General features: G+C 39.9%; 1 protein-coding gene across 1 annotated transcript in view; it reads left to right on the top strand.

Moving 5' to 3' along the window:
• Positions 1 to 476: 476 nt before the first annotated feature.
• The window catches only part of gorab (golgin, rab6-interacting), a 37,496-nt gene continuing 24,685 nt past the window's right edge, over positions 477 to 13,287 (top strand). The window contains exon 1 of the mRNA XM_073063253.1: positions 477 to 643. Coding sequence (XP_072919354.1) covers positions 586 to 643 — 58 coding nt within the window. The 5' untranslated portion in view covers positions 477 to 585. The remainder of the gene's footprint in view (positions 644 to 13,287) is intronic.

Below are 13,287 nucleotides of genomic sequence, written 5' to 3'. Positions count from 1 at the left end.
CATAAAATGCAGAGGATAATGGGAACTCAGCTGGGAGATGGGTATAAAAGGAGGGAAGACTTAAACATGTACGTATTTGTTACACCAGGTTGAATAATTCCTTGTTCAGAATTATTATGCATGATGCGGGCATTTGTTGAGAGTGTACAGTACTTGACAATGTTGCATGAATATTGTTTGAATGAAGTTCCTATGAGGTGCAAAGGAAACATTAATTGCTGAATTGCCGGGACAGATACCGTTTAACATGAAAAGTTTGTTAAGATATCATTGCCATTGTAATATATTTAAGTATTTGGCTTTCTGAAAAGCAGGAGAGTTGCTGAAATTTTCTGAGATTTTTTGGGGGTGGGAATTTCGTGGGTATACTTCCCGTCTCTTTGCTCCGAACTCCAACTCAGTAGGTGGCGATAATGCACCTTATGTTGTTCTCCCAAAAGCTATTAAACTTTACAAGTAGCCGAACTAGTGCCACGCACTCGTCGCTCTGTACGCATGTCTATTGCTTCGTCTCTGAGCGGTTAGGCCTTAGTATACTGTGTCTGCGGCGGCAGTTTTCCTCTTTGGGTTTATTGTGTAGAAGATATGGCTGGTTGGGCAGGATTTTCTGACGAGGAGGTGACGCGAATAAAGCAGTTGAAAGGTAAAAATGTGCACTTTAAAGTGTGAGTTTGCTGATTTGTTAAAGAACACTCCTGAAGTCGCTATCAGTTCTGAACGTTTTGCCCATAGACTTTTCCTATTACTGCATCTTCTTGGGCCTGTGTACCAATACTGCTTGGAGGGCGAATCCTAAAGAGGCAATACGTTTTGAACTATCTTGTCTTTTATTTAGTAAAAATAAATGATACCCATAAGTAATCATAGGTGCTGAAGTTCTGATGGTCCGGCTCAGCGATTTGTGCCATGAGTGGAGGGCCTAATTGTCTGATATTAGAAAGGATAATTACACTTGTTCAGGATAATCTATACTATAACAGTGAGCTAGTGTAATGGAGGAGAAGGTCTCTGAATAGTGTAAGCACACCTTGCAACACATTTAAAGGCAGTCAAATATTTGCAAATCTATAGCTTGATTATTAAACTCGATTATACTTAGAAGTTGTTTCCAGTGGTACCCTTTTCTATATACTCTAGAATTCTGATTATTTTGTCTGGTCAGATTCGCACGTTTTGTTTAAAGCGCAATTGGAAACACGGTACAGTATGACAGTTGGTTGCAACTCTTGTTTGCAAATAAGCGTGTGGGCTTTCATCCGTTGTACTTTTACTCCAAAGTATTCCTACTGTAGCATCTGGAAACTAGGCTCGGAGTTGCTTTGGAAATGTGGGTATTTTACACGGTAAAGAACAGTCCAACTCAAGAACACAGCCTTCAGACCATGATGATGTGCTGAACTGATTAAACTAGTAATTAAACACCTACTACTTTCTGCCTTTATAGTGTCCTTATTTCTCCATTTGCTGCATGTCCACGTGCATATTTAATAATCGTTAAACCCCACTTTCATATTGCCTTCCACTACCGTCCATACAGTACAGCCACCACTCTAGGGGAAAACACTTGCTCCGCACACTTGCCCCTCTCACTTTAAGTATGTGCCCTCCAGTATAGGACACTAACCCTGGGAGAAAGATGCAGGTTGTGTGTTCTATGTATCATAAACTTGAACTTCTGTCGGGTCACCCCTAAGTCCCAACAGTTCCACAACCTGTCGAGTAAACCTCTTCTGCACCCTTTCCAAAGCCTCAACTTGTCTTTTGTAATCGGGCAAGCAGAAATTAATGTTGAACTCTAGATGCGACCTAAACAAAGTTTTATGAAGCTGCAACGTGATATCCTGACCTCCTGTCTCATGAAGGCAAGCTTGCCGTGCATCATTTTTATCATCCTATCAATTTGTGCAGCCTCTTTCAGGGGGCCATGGAGATGAATCCCTAGATCTGTCTTTACATTTAACAGAATTCAAACTTCTGCCTTTAACTGTTCCTTTATATTTGATCTCTCAAAGTGTATTACCTCAACAAACTCAATCTGTCAGTTATTTGCCAATCTATATCCCACTGCACCCTTTGGCAACCTTCTATCTGGCCACCGATCCTTGTATCATCTGTGAACTTACTAAACCACCTATCCACATTTTCATCTGTTAATTATATGCATCGCAAATATATGACCCTGTAAGAATATCTGCAAAGCTCCACAGGTCATAGATTTCCAGCCAGAACAAGTCTCCTCGACCACCGCACTTTGTTTTCTATGGCAATGTCACTGTGGATCCCCTGCATCTTAATCTTCTAGATGAGCCTACTGTGAGGGACCTTAACAAACACACAACTAAAATCCACAGACAACTTCTACAGTTCAACCTTCCTCAGTCATCTTTTTAAAAAAATCTCTCAGGAAGGCAAGATTTGTCCCACACAAAGCCATGCTGGCTGTTTCTAATTATGCCATGATTTTCCAAATGCTCATAAATCCTATCCTTAAAATTCCTCTCCACTAACTTCCACTGACATGAAACGCGCTACGCTATGGTTTCCAGTATTTTCCCAAATTTCCCCTCTGTGCAACATTAATTACCTGTCAGTCCTTTGGGATCTTTACTGTGAGTGGGGAGAATGAAAAGATCCATGTGAAGGTCCTAACAATATTGTCTCTTGCCTCTCTAAATATCGTGGCACATTATCAGGCCCTGGGGACCTATCCACTTTATCGTTCTTAAGGAGACCCAAGACTACCACTTTCTTTATCTAAAAATGCCCTAGAATATCAGTACACTCCACACTAATCTCATTACCCTCTACATCCTTGCCTTGGTAGATACCTGTACCTATGAAAAGCACTCATTAAGGACCTCACCCATCAAGAACATACTCCCTTATCCTTGAGTGGCACAACACTCTCCCTACTTATCCTCTTGCTCTTGATGTGTACATTGAAAGCCTTGGGATTCTCTTTAATGCTGCTTGCTAAAGGACTTCACATGGCCCATTTTGGCTTTCTTAGTTCCCTTCTTTGCAATTCTCAAGGGTTCTGCTCAATTTTACCTTTCTGAACCTTGTATTTGCTTTTTTTCTTCTTGACTAAATCATGCAACTCTCTCATAATCCAAAGTTCTATTACCTCCCAACTTTATCTGTCCATCCTTACTGAAACATACCTGACCTATACTCCATGCAACTAGTTTTTATAAATACTCTCCACTGTGTGGTGTAGACTTGCCCAAGATCATTTGTTCCCCATTAATTCACCTGGTTCCTGTGTATTGCACTCATCAGTTGCTGCCCCAAGTTAATACTCTCCTGCAAGATCCAAACTTATCCTTACTTGTAGCTTTCTTAAACCTTGAGGAGTTATACTCACTGTTTCTTAAATGAGCAAGCTGCTCAACTGAGAGTCGACTGCAGTTTGGCAAGGTCGGCACTTGTAATATTCAGATGCATTATTTTTCATATTGATATGGCAAAGGGGTCATTTATCAAATTTTCCTTCTCTTGCCCTCTCCAATTTAATCTTTTTCACAGAATCAGATGTCTTTACACGTAATCCTTGAACCATCAACCTCTCTACCAAGGAGAAGAAAACGGCTTCTCCAGTCTAACCTTGCGACTGCATCTCTTGTCATTAGCACCATACCAGTTAATTCCAGTGAAATTTTGAAAATCAAAAAGTGTATCCTTCCTAAAATTGCATCCCATGGTAAAACACACTTGGTAATTCAAGGTATGTAGTCATGAGCTGACATATCTTAAGTATCTCCTTTTCTAACCAATACAAACTATCAATTTATTTTAGTAATGCTGAAGGAGCTCAGCGGGCCAGGCAGTATCTAGGGAAAAGAGTAAACTTTCGGCTGAGACCCTTCATCAGGGCTGGAAAAAAGAGATGAGGTCATGAGTAAGAAGGTGGGAGGAGAGGAGAAAGATGTACGAGGTAGTAGGTGATAGGTGAGACCGGGAGAGGGGGAGGGTAAAGTAAAGAGCTGGGAAGTCAATTTGTGAAAGAGATGGAAATGGGGGAATCTGATACCAGAGGACAGAAAACCATGGAAGAAAGGGAAAGGGGAGGAGCACCAGAGGGAGATGATGGGCAGGTAAGGAGATAAAGTGAAAGATGGGAATGGTGAAGAAGAGGAAGGGGGGCATTACCAGAAGTTTGAGAAATCAGTGTTCGTGCCATCAGGTTGGAGGCTACCCAGATGAATACAAGGTGTTGCTCCTCTGACGTGAGTGTCGCCTCATTGTGACAGTGGAGGAGACCATGGACTGGCAAATCAGAATGGGAAACAGAATGGAAATGGATGGCCACTGGGAGATTGTGCTTTTTCTGGCGGGTGGAGCGTAGGTGCTTGACGAAGCGGCCTCCCATCTATATCATATTTCATTGCTATACAGGATGCCATACCGGGAACACCGCATACAGTAGATGACTCCAAAAGACTCACAGGTGATATGTCGCCTCACTTGGAAGGACTGTTTGGGGCCCTGAATGATAGTGAGGGAGGAGGTATAGAGCAGGTGTGACACTTGTTCTACATGCAAGGATAAGTAACAGGAGGGAGATCAGCGGGGAGGGATGGATGGGCAAGGAAGTCGTGCAGGGAGCGATCTCTGTGGAAAGCAGAAATTCGGGGTAAGGGGAAGATGTGCTTCACGGTGGATCCCATCCTGGAATTTATTTTCCATGAAACAAAACCTATGAAACTATATTGTGATGGTTGAGGGAGGAGTATGTTGGGAATGACACTCCTTGCTCCTGAAGTGTTGTGAATTTGTTAATTTAGCAGGAATATATGTTATTTGATGTCTTATTAAACTTGCAGATTTTGAAGCTTGGCTTTAAGACAGCAAATAGATAAATTTATTGCAACTGAAGATTCCAAAGTACTGTCATGTTCCACTTATGCAGTCCAAAGAGAATAATTTTGTTTGTGTAACTGCTTTGTCCTTTGTTTAGCCCAGATTGCCACTGGAGTGGTCTCTAATATGGAAGTGCCATCTGTTTAAAGTTCAAAATGTATTATCAGAGTATGTGTATGCTACCCTGAAATACATTTTCTTGCAAGCATTCAGTCGAGCAAAGAAATGTAGTAGAATCAATGAAAAAAGTTTAATTTTATGTATAACAAAGTCCAAAAAACACCAAGCCAGAGAGCACAGGATAGTTGCATCCCAAAGATGTCTAAATGTTCTAAAGGGAGGATGAGGCAACTGTGACTGACAGGGGAAGTCAAAGACAAGGTAAAAGGATAAGAGAGGGCATATAATATAGCAAAAATTTATGGGAAGTTAGAGGATTGGTAAGCTTTAAAAAAAAACAACAGAAGGCAGCTAAGTAAGCCATAAGGAGAGAAAAGATGGAATCAGAAGGTAAGCTAGACAATAATATGAAAGAGGATACCAAAAAGTTTTCAGATATGCAAAGAATAAAAGAGAAGCGCGATTACGTATCTGCCCACTGAAAAGTGATGCTGGGGAGGTGGTAATGGGGTACAAAGAAATAACAGAAGAACTGAATGAGTATTTTGCATCAGTCTTTACTGTGGAAGACACTAGCAGCATGTCAGAAATATGAGTGTCAAGGGGCAGAAGTGAGTGTATTTGCTATTACTAAGGAGAAGATGCTTGGTAAACTGAAAGGGCTGAAGGTAGATGTCACCTGGACCAGATGGACTACACTCCAAGGTTCTGAAAGAAGTGGCTGAAGAGATTGCAGACACATTAGTAGTGATCTTTCAAGAATCACTAGATTCTGGAATGGTTCTGGAGAAAGGAAAATTGCAAATGTCACTCCACTCCTTAAGAAGGGAGGGGGCAAAAGAAAGAAAATTATAGGCCATTTAGCTTTATTTCAATGGTTGGGAAGAGATGTTGGAGTCCATTATTGAAGTATTTGGAGGCGCATGATAAAGTCGGCCGTAGCCAGCATGGTTTCCGGAAGGGGAAATCTTACCTGGCAAATCTGTTGCAATTCTTTGAGAAAATAACAGGCAGGATAGACAAAGGAGAATCAGTGGATGTTGTTTACTTCCATTTTCAGAAGGTCTTTAACGGAGTGCGCACATGAGGCTGTTGAACAAGATAAGAGCCCACAGTACTAGTCCATTTACAGGAAAGATACAAGCATGGATAGGAGATTGTCTGAGTGGCAGGAGGCAAAGAGTGGGGATAAACAGAGCCTTTTCTGGTTGACTGCTGGTGACTTACGGCATTCTTCAGGGATCGGTGTTGGGACTGCTTCTTTTCACATTATGTCAGTGATTTTGGATGATAGAATTGATGGCTTTGTGGCCAAGTTTGCAGACTACATGAAGATACATGGAGGGGCAGGTAGTGTTGAGAAAGAGAGAGTCTGAAGAAGGACTTGGACAGAATAGGAGAATGGACGACGAAAAGGCAGGTGGAATATAGTGTAGGGAAGAGTGTGGTCATGCACTTTGGAAGAAGGAATAGATTATGGGGGAAAAATTCAAAAATCAGAGGTGCAAAGGTATTTGGAGTCCTTGTGCAGAGTTTTCTAAAGATTAGTTTAGAGATTGGTAAGGAAAGCAAATGTCATGTTGGCATTCATTTTGGGAGGGCTAGAATATAAGAGTAAGAATGGAACACTGAGGCTTTATAAGGCATTAGTCAGACCTGGAGTATTGTGAGTAGTTTTGTGCCCCTTATCTAAGAAAAGATCCAAAGGCATTTGAGAGGTCCAGAGGAGTTGCGGGGGACTGATTCCAAAATGAAAGGATCTGAGGTGAGTTTGATTGCTCTGGATCTGTTCTTGCTGGAATGAAGTGGGGGGGGGGGCAGATCTCATTGAAACCTATTGATTATTGAAAGGCCATGATAAAGTGGGTGTGGAGAGGATGTTTCTATAGTTGGTGACTTGAGGATCAGAGGGCACAGCCTCAGAATAGAGGGATGTCTATTTCTAAGAGTTGAGGAGGAATCTCTTTAGATAAAGGGTAGTGAATCTGTGGAGTTCATTGCCCCAGACAGCTGTGGAAACCAAGTTACTGAGCATGTTTAAAACAGAGATTGATAAGTTCTTAATTAGTCAGGGTGTTAAAGGTTACCGAAGGAGGCAGATGAATGGGGTTGAGAGGGATAAAAAGTCAGCCATGATGGAATGGTGGTAGAATCATGATGGGATGAATTGCCTAGTACTGCTCCTATGTCTTATGGTCGAATCAGTTTTGAGTGCCATTGGCTGAGGAAGAATAGTGAACCAGAACAGTAACCCTATTTTGGAGTTTTCTTTAACTTAAATGGGCAATTATAATTTCATTTTAATGACAATATGGACATTTTTTCTTTCTTTTTCCAATATTTTTCTTGAATTTGATATACACAAATACAGAGTTCATAAGGATACTTATTATAAATCAAAATGAGTTAGCACAAAATGCACTATATATAAATCACAATGATACAATCACGGTATCCCATATTGATGATCTATCAAATAAGATAAATTGAATGATGAAATGTACTAGTATTGTTAATTATATTATTAAAAAAATCTATGCCCCCTACCAAGACAAAGCTGGTTGGAGAAAGAAAAACAAGAGAAAAAGAAAAGAGTACTTTACCATATAGTGTTTTATAATAATAGCCCAGATCTATATTATAATAACAATTCAAAGATTTTTAAAATAGTTCAGAAAGGGTCTCCATAACGTTTGAAAATCTTGGTTAGTATCAGAAATCAATCAACAAATCTTCTCTAGATTTAAACATGACATAACATCACATAACCATTGTGTGGGAGGGGGGCAATCTCCTTCCATTGAAGCAAGACTTCCCTCCTAGCCATAAGAAAAATAAAAGCCAGTACACGCGAATGAGAAGGCTGCAAAATTATAGTTCTTTCCTCAAAAATACCAAATAGGGCAGTTAAAGGATTGGGCTTAAAGTTAACTTTTAAAAGTACAGAAAAGGTTTGAACTACATCTTTCCAATATTTTTCAAGGCTCGAATATGACCAAAACATATGAATTGCCATTTTTTTGAATATACTACTGGAAAGATACATTCATTCATAATCTTGTAGTTTTGAAGTGAATCATTCTTCTAATTTAAGTGAATAGTTTTGAATCATTCTTCTAATTTATTTATAGGATTTTAATGAAATGAAAGATGTTGCCTGATATAACTGTCTTTCATGTGTGGTGCTGTGTGTACTGAAGAAGAGTGGCTGTTTCAGGAATAATAAACCACCTTATTGGTGGATTTATTTTAGAGCTGTTAATTTGAATCTCATTTTCCTGGAATATATGCAGTGCTTTAGGGAGTCAGCATGATTCAGAATTGCAGGGAATTACTTCAGTACTCAGTACATTATAGTTAACACTGATTTGTAGTTGCAGCATACCAGTGAAAAATAGTAACAACTAGAAACTTGGTTAGCTTCAACTGAAGAAAATCTCTGCAAAATTTATGTTCTTTCGGCTGGTCGTGTCCATGTGAGAGAACTTCATTGATTTCTAAAATGTTGTCTTGTTCCAGAGTGGTAACACATTTATGCTTTTGTGAGGATTAATGGTGGTGGTGTTGGGGGTGTAGGGTTGCTGGTAAGGAAATAGGTACCAGTCTCTGTCTCCCACTTTGCTAGCAGAGTCACAGTTTAAGGTCTTAGTGATATTAAGGCTCCACTGTATAATGTATAGTGGAAAGCTGGTGAAGCAAGATCAAGGAAGTTCAGTATCAGCCACTGTTTGTCTTGATACAAGCAGATTTTCAATGATGACAGATTAAACATTAACATTATTCATTTAAGCTTAAAGTTCAGAGTAAATTTCATTATCAAAGTACATGTATGTCACCATATATAACCTTGAGGCCCATTTCCCTGTGGTCCTACTCAGCAAATCTATAGAAAAGTAACTGACAGGATCAATGGAAGATCAACCAGAGTGCTGAAGACAACAAACTGTGCAAATGCAAATATAAATAAATAGCAATAAGTAACGGGAACATGAACTAAAAAGTTCCTAAAGTGGATCATTATACAAGTATATTTTCAAAGGAGCCACCGGGTTTGTGTATATTTCAAAACTGCTTCAATCACAAAATAGGAATACAGGTAGTCCCCGAGTTACGAACGTCCGACTTACGAACAACTCGTACTTAGGAACCGAGGAAGGAGAACACCGTCCGCCATTTTGTCGGATCCCAACGCCGTCCGCTATTTTAAGTTGTTGCCGTTGACACTGTGTTGAGTGTTTAACTTTGTATTTGGCATAAAATTTTCTTAGTAAGATTCACCCTGACCCTGCCCCCCATTCCGGTCGGCCGGTGGCATAGTGAGATCAGTGCTGGGCTCGAGAACGGAGGTTCCTGAGTTCGATTTAGCGACAGACCGCTCCTGTACCGGGTTGATGTCAATCCAGTGACTCCCATACCATCCGTGCCAGGTTGATGTCGAGCTCACAACTCGACCTTGTAAAAAAAACACTGCCACCTCCTGTTTAAATTCCCACGTGGAATATTGTAGAGGATCAAATATCCAAACCCAGCATAGCCCCACTTGTCCCATTCAGCCTGTCTCAGAGCGGTGGTCCTTAGGACCCAGCGGACCTCGGGAGCTGGTGGAGGTCGGGACCCGATGCCCGCAGTGTTTCTGTTCCATTGACGGGAAGCGATCGCAATTGAAAATAAAGTGGAACTAATAAAGCATTTGGAAAGAGGTGAAATGCCATCGGTCATTAGGAAAGCGTTAGGCTACAGTCGGTCAACGATTGGAACAATTTTAAAGGATAATGGATAAAGTGAGAATAATGGAGCATGTGAAAAGCCCTGCCCCGATGAAAGCTACAATTATTACTAAGCAACACAGTGGTTTAATTATTGGAATACATACGTTTCTTAAGTGTTTTTTAATGCATAGAAAGGTAAAATATATACTATATACAAAGACAAACATTTGACTAACTGACGCTAAATAATACCAGATGTACTTGTTCCGACTTACATACAAATCCAACTTAAATACGGACTCAGGAACAAAACTCGTACATAACCCGGGGACTGCCTGTAAAATATCCATTCATTTTAGAAGCTACTAAGTTGTGCGTGTACTTCGTTGAAAGTGACTAGGAAACAAAAGGTTACTGCTCCTGAATCAGGGTTATTATCACTGATATATGTGGTAAGAAGTGTTATTTTATGGTAGCTATGCATTGCAAGACATGAAAATCACTATTAGTTACAAAAACTAATGTAAGAACAAACTTTGTAAGAAATCATGAATATTTAAAACAGCTACAATTAGTCTTTTAACTAGACTGAATAATGTAAATAAAAATTCTGAAATGGCACAATAAATTATTTCATTTCGCAGCTTTTCAGAACAAAAATCAGCTTTGTTTTTTCTTGGAAAAGCTTTGGGTCCTTGGCAAGTGGAAAGAGAAGAAATAAAAGAACAGGTGTTACACCTTTGGTTGTATGGGAAAATGTCACTTGACAGGCTGGTGACAGAAGAGCAAACTAAGGAATCACAAAAGGAGCAATTCTTTTGAAATGCTGTTTCTGTTGGTAGAATCTTGTTAGATCTGGCATAATTTGCAAAGAGTGCCGGTGTTATAACTAAACATGAGCAGTTTGATATGTTGATAACCTTGCATTTTTCTTTAATTCTGATTTTCAGCATCTGTATTTCTGTATCTAAAATTCATATTGCCATTGTAAAATAGTTATAAAATGCCTTTTCTTACTAATATGAGGTCATGCTCACATCATTGGGTCAAATTTATTTTTAAGTTCTTGGTTTAGTCTGGTTGCAATTTGAAACTGATTACTTAATTCCAAGTGGCTCTCAGAATCTGGAAATTGTGAAAAGAGGTGTTAAATTTTACCTAAATTACTTTTTGGGGAATATTTCCCTTTGTTGAATTTGATACGAGTCAGTGCTCCTTAGCCCACTTTTCTCCTGGCATTTGTTCATATAATGTAAAGATTAATTTCAATTCCTTTTCTGACTGTTTTGTTGACAGAACTCTTTCCAGCTCCTTCTGTTTTTCTTCCACAAATTTGTGGCTTTCAAAATACAATAGTGAGGTTGCCTTTTGTGCTTTAATGTTTTTTTTTAATCTTTGGTATTTTAGATTGACTTCTTGACTTGGAAGGTAATTCCCTGGGCAAATTATTTAGAGTAAAAGTAAATGCATTTGGTAGTGCACTTTTGCTAAATTTTGGCCAGTCTGGAGTTCTCATATATTAAGAATATTTTGCTGTTTTTTTTCTTGGTGAATTTTGATAACTTGCCAATAAGAAATGAAAATTCTAATTTCTAATATCAGAAGGAAGTCATCCTCAATCCCGTGGGAAAGCTGAAGGAAGGAAAGCTCCAGTGTAGCTCAAGAGATGAAGTTGAGGGAAATGAATTAATATGCAAGGTTTTGACAAATAATTACCAACAGGAGTAACAGGAATAGAGGTGAGATGAAGGATGTGCAATTACACATTTAAGTACAAAACCAATCCCTTTGGGCAGTCCCATTCATCAGATGACCTAAAGGCAGATGACCATTTTTTTTTGCATATCATCCTTAGTGGATTTGCACACATTTCTTCCATCCACTGCCCTGCTTGCAATTATTTCAATGGTGGTTTTCAAACCCACAGTATTTAACAAATGTTGCTGCTGATATACTGATGGCAAACAAAGCTGAATAAATCGAGGTTTATCTGACAATGGGAGAGATCAATCAATGGTCTACTCTGAGTATGTTTCCTGTGAAGGTATACAAAATTGAAACTACTAATCCATTGAACAGGGAAGTGAAACACAACTGTATAATGGAATTACTGAAATAAGGTTTAGACCATAAGACATCGAGCAGAATCAGACCATTCAGCTCATCGTGTCTGGTCCACCATTCAATCATGTCTGATTTATTTTTCATCTCAACCCCATTTTCCTGCCTCTATCAACTTCCACTTTAAGTATACCCAATGGCTTGGCTTCAATGGCCATCTGACAATGAATTGCACAAATTGACCAACTACTGGCTGAAAGAATTCCTCATAATCTCTGTTCTAGAGGAACATCCTTCTATTCTGATATTGTGCCTTCTGGTTCTAGACTTTCCTCCTACTGGAAACATCCTCTCCACATCTGCTGTTCACATGTGCTGTCTCACATCTAGACTCTATCAAGGCCTTTCAATATTCGATAGGTTTCAATGAGGTTTCTTCTCTCCCTCCCCACCCCCACCAATTCTTCTAAATTCCAGTGTGTAAAGCTTCAGAGCCATCAAAACCTCTTCATATGTTAACCCTTTCATTCCTGGGATCATTCTTGTAAACCACCTCTGGACCTCTCCAATGCCAGCTCATCATTTCTCAGATGTGCGGCCCACAATTGCTCACAATACTCCAAATGTGGTCTGATCGATGCCTTATAAAGCCTCAGCATTACATCCTTGCTTTTGTATTCTACTCCTTTCAAGATGAATGTTAACATTGCCAGTTAACATTTGGGGAATCCTGCACTTGGACTCCCATTTGCCTCTCCTTTGCCCATTCTCATAATCGGTTCCAAGTCCTGCTGCAGACTCCCTGCTTCTCAACATCACACGGCCCTCCACCTATCTTTGTATCATCCACAAGCCTGGCCACAAACCATCAGCTGCATCATCCAACGTATAACATGGCAAGTAGCAGACGCAACACAAACTCCTCCAGAGCACCTGTAGTCACTGGCAGCCAACCAGAAAGGGCTCCTTTTATTCCCACTCTGTGTCTCCTCACAGTTGGCCAATATTCAGTTCATGCTAGTATCTTTTCTGTAACACCATGGGCTCTGACCTTATTGAGCAGCCTCATGTGCAGCATCTTGTGAAAGGCCTTCTGAAAATCAAAGTAAACATCATCCACTGACTCCTTTTGTATTCAGCCCGTTATTTCCTCAGAATTCCAACAGATTTGTCAGGCAAGATTGCCCCTCAAGGAAACCAGGCTGACTTTGTCCTATTTAATCGTGTACTTCCAGTTAGCCCTAAACCTTATCCTTAATAACAGATTCCATCTTCCCAGCCACTGAGCTAGCCTAACTGGCCTATTAATTTCCTTTCTTCTGGCTCCTTCCCTTATTAAAGAGTGGAGTGACATTTGCAATTTTCCAGTCCTCCGGAACCATTCCAGATTCTAGTGATTGTTGAAAGATCACTATTAATGCCTCCACAATTTCTTCAGCTATCTCCTTCAGAAACCCCGGATGTAGTCTATCCTGTCCAAGTGACTTACTTACCTTGAGACTTTTCAACTGTCCTTCTCCTTAGTAATAGCAAC

The sequence above is a fragment of the Hemitrygon akajei genome, chromosome 12, assembly GCF_048418815.1.
Source record: "Hemitrygon akajei chromosome 12, sHemAka1.3, whole genome shotgun sequence".
Lineage (NCBI taxonomy): Eukaryota > Metazoa > Chordata > Chondrichthyes > Myliobatiformes > Dasyatidae > Hemitrygon > Hemitrygon akajei.
The sequence above is the reverse complement of the archived record's forward strand: the minus strand, read 5'-3'. Positions and strand labels throughout refer to the sequence as shown.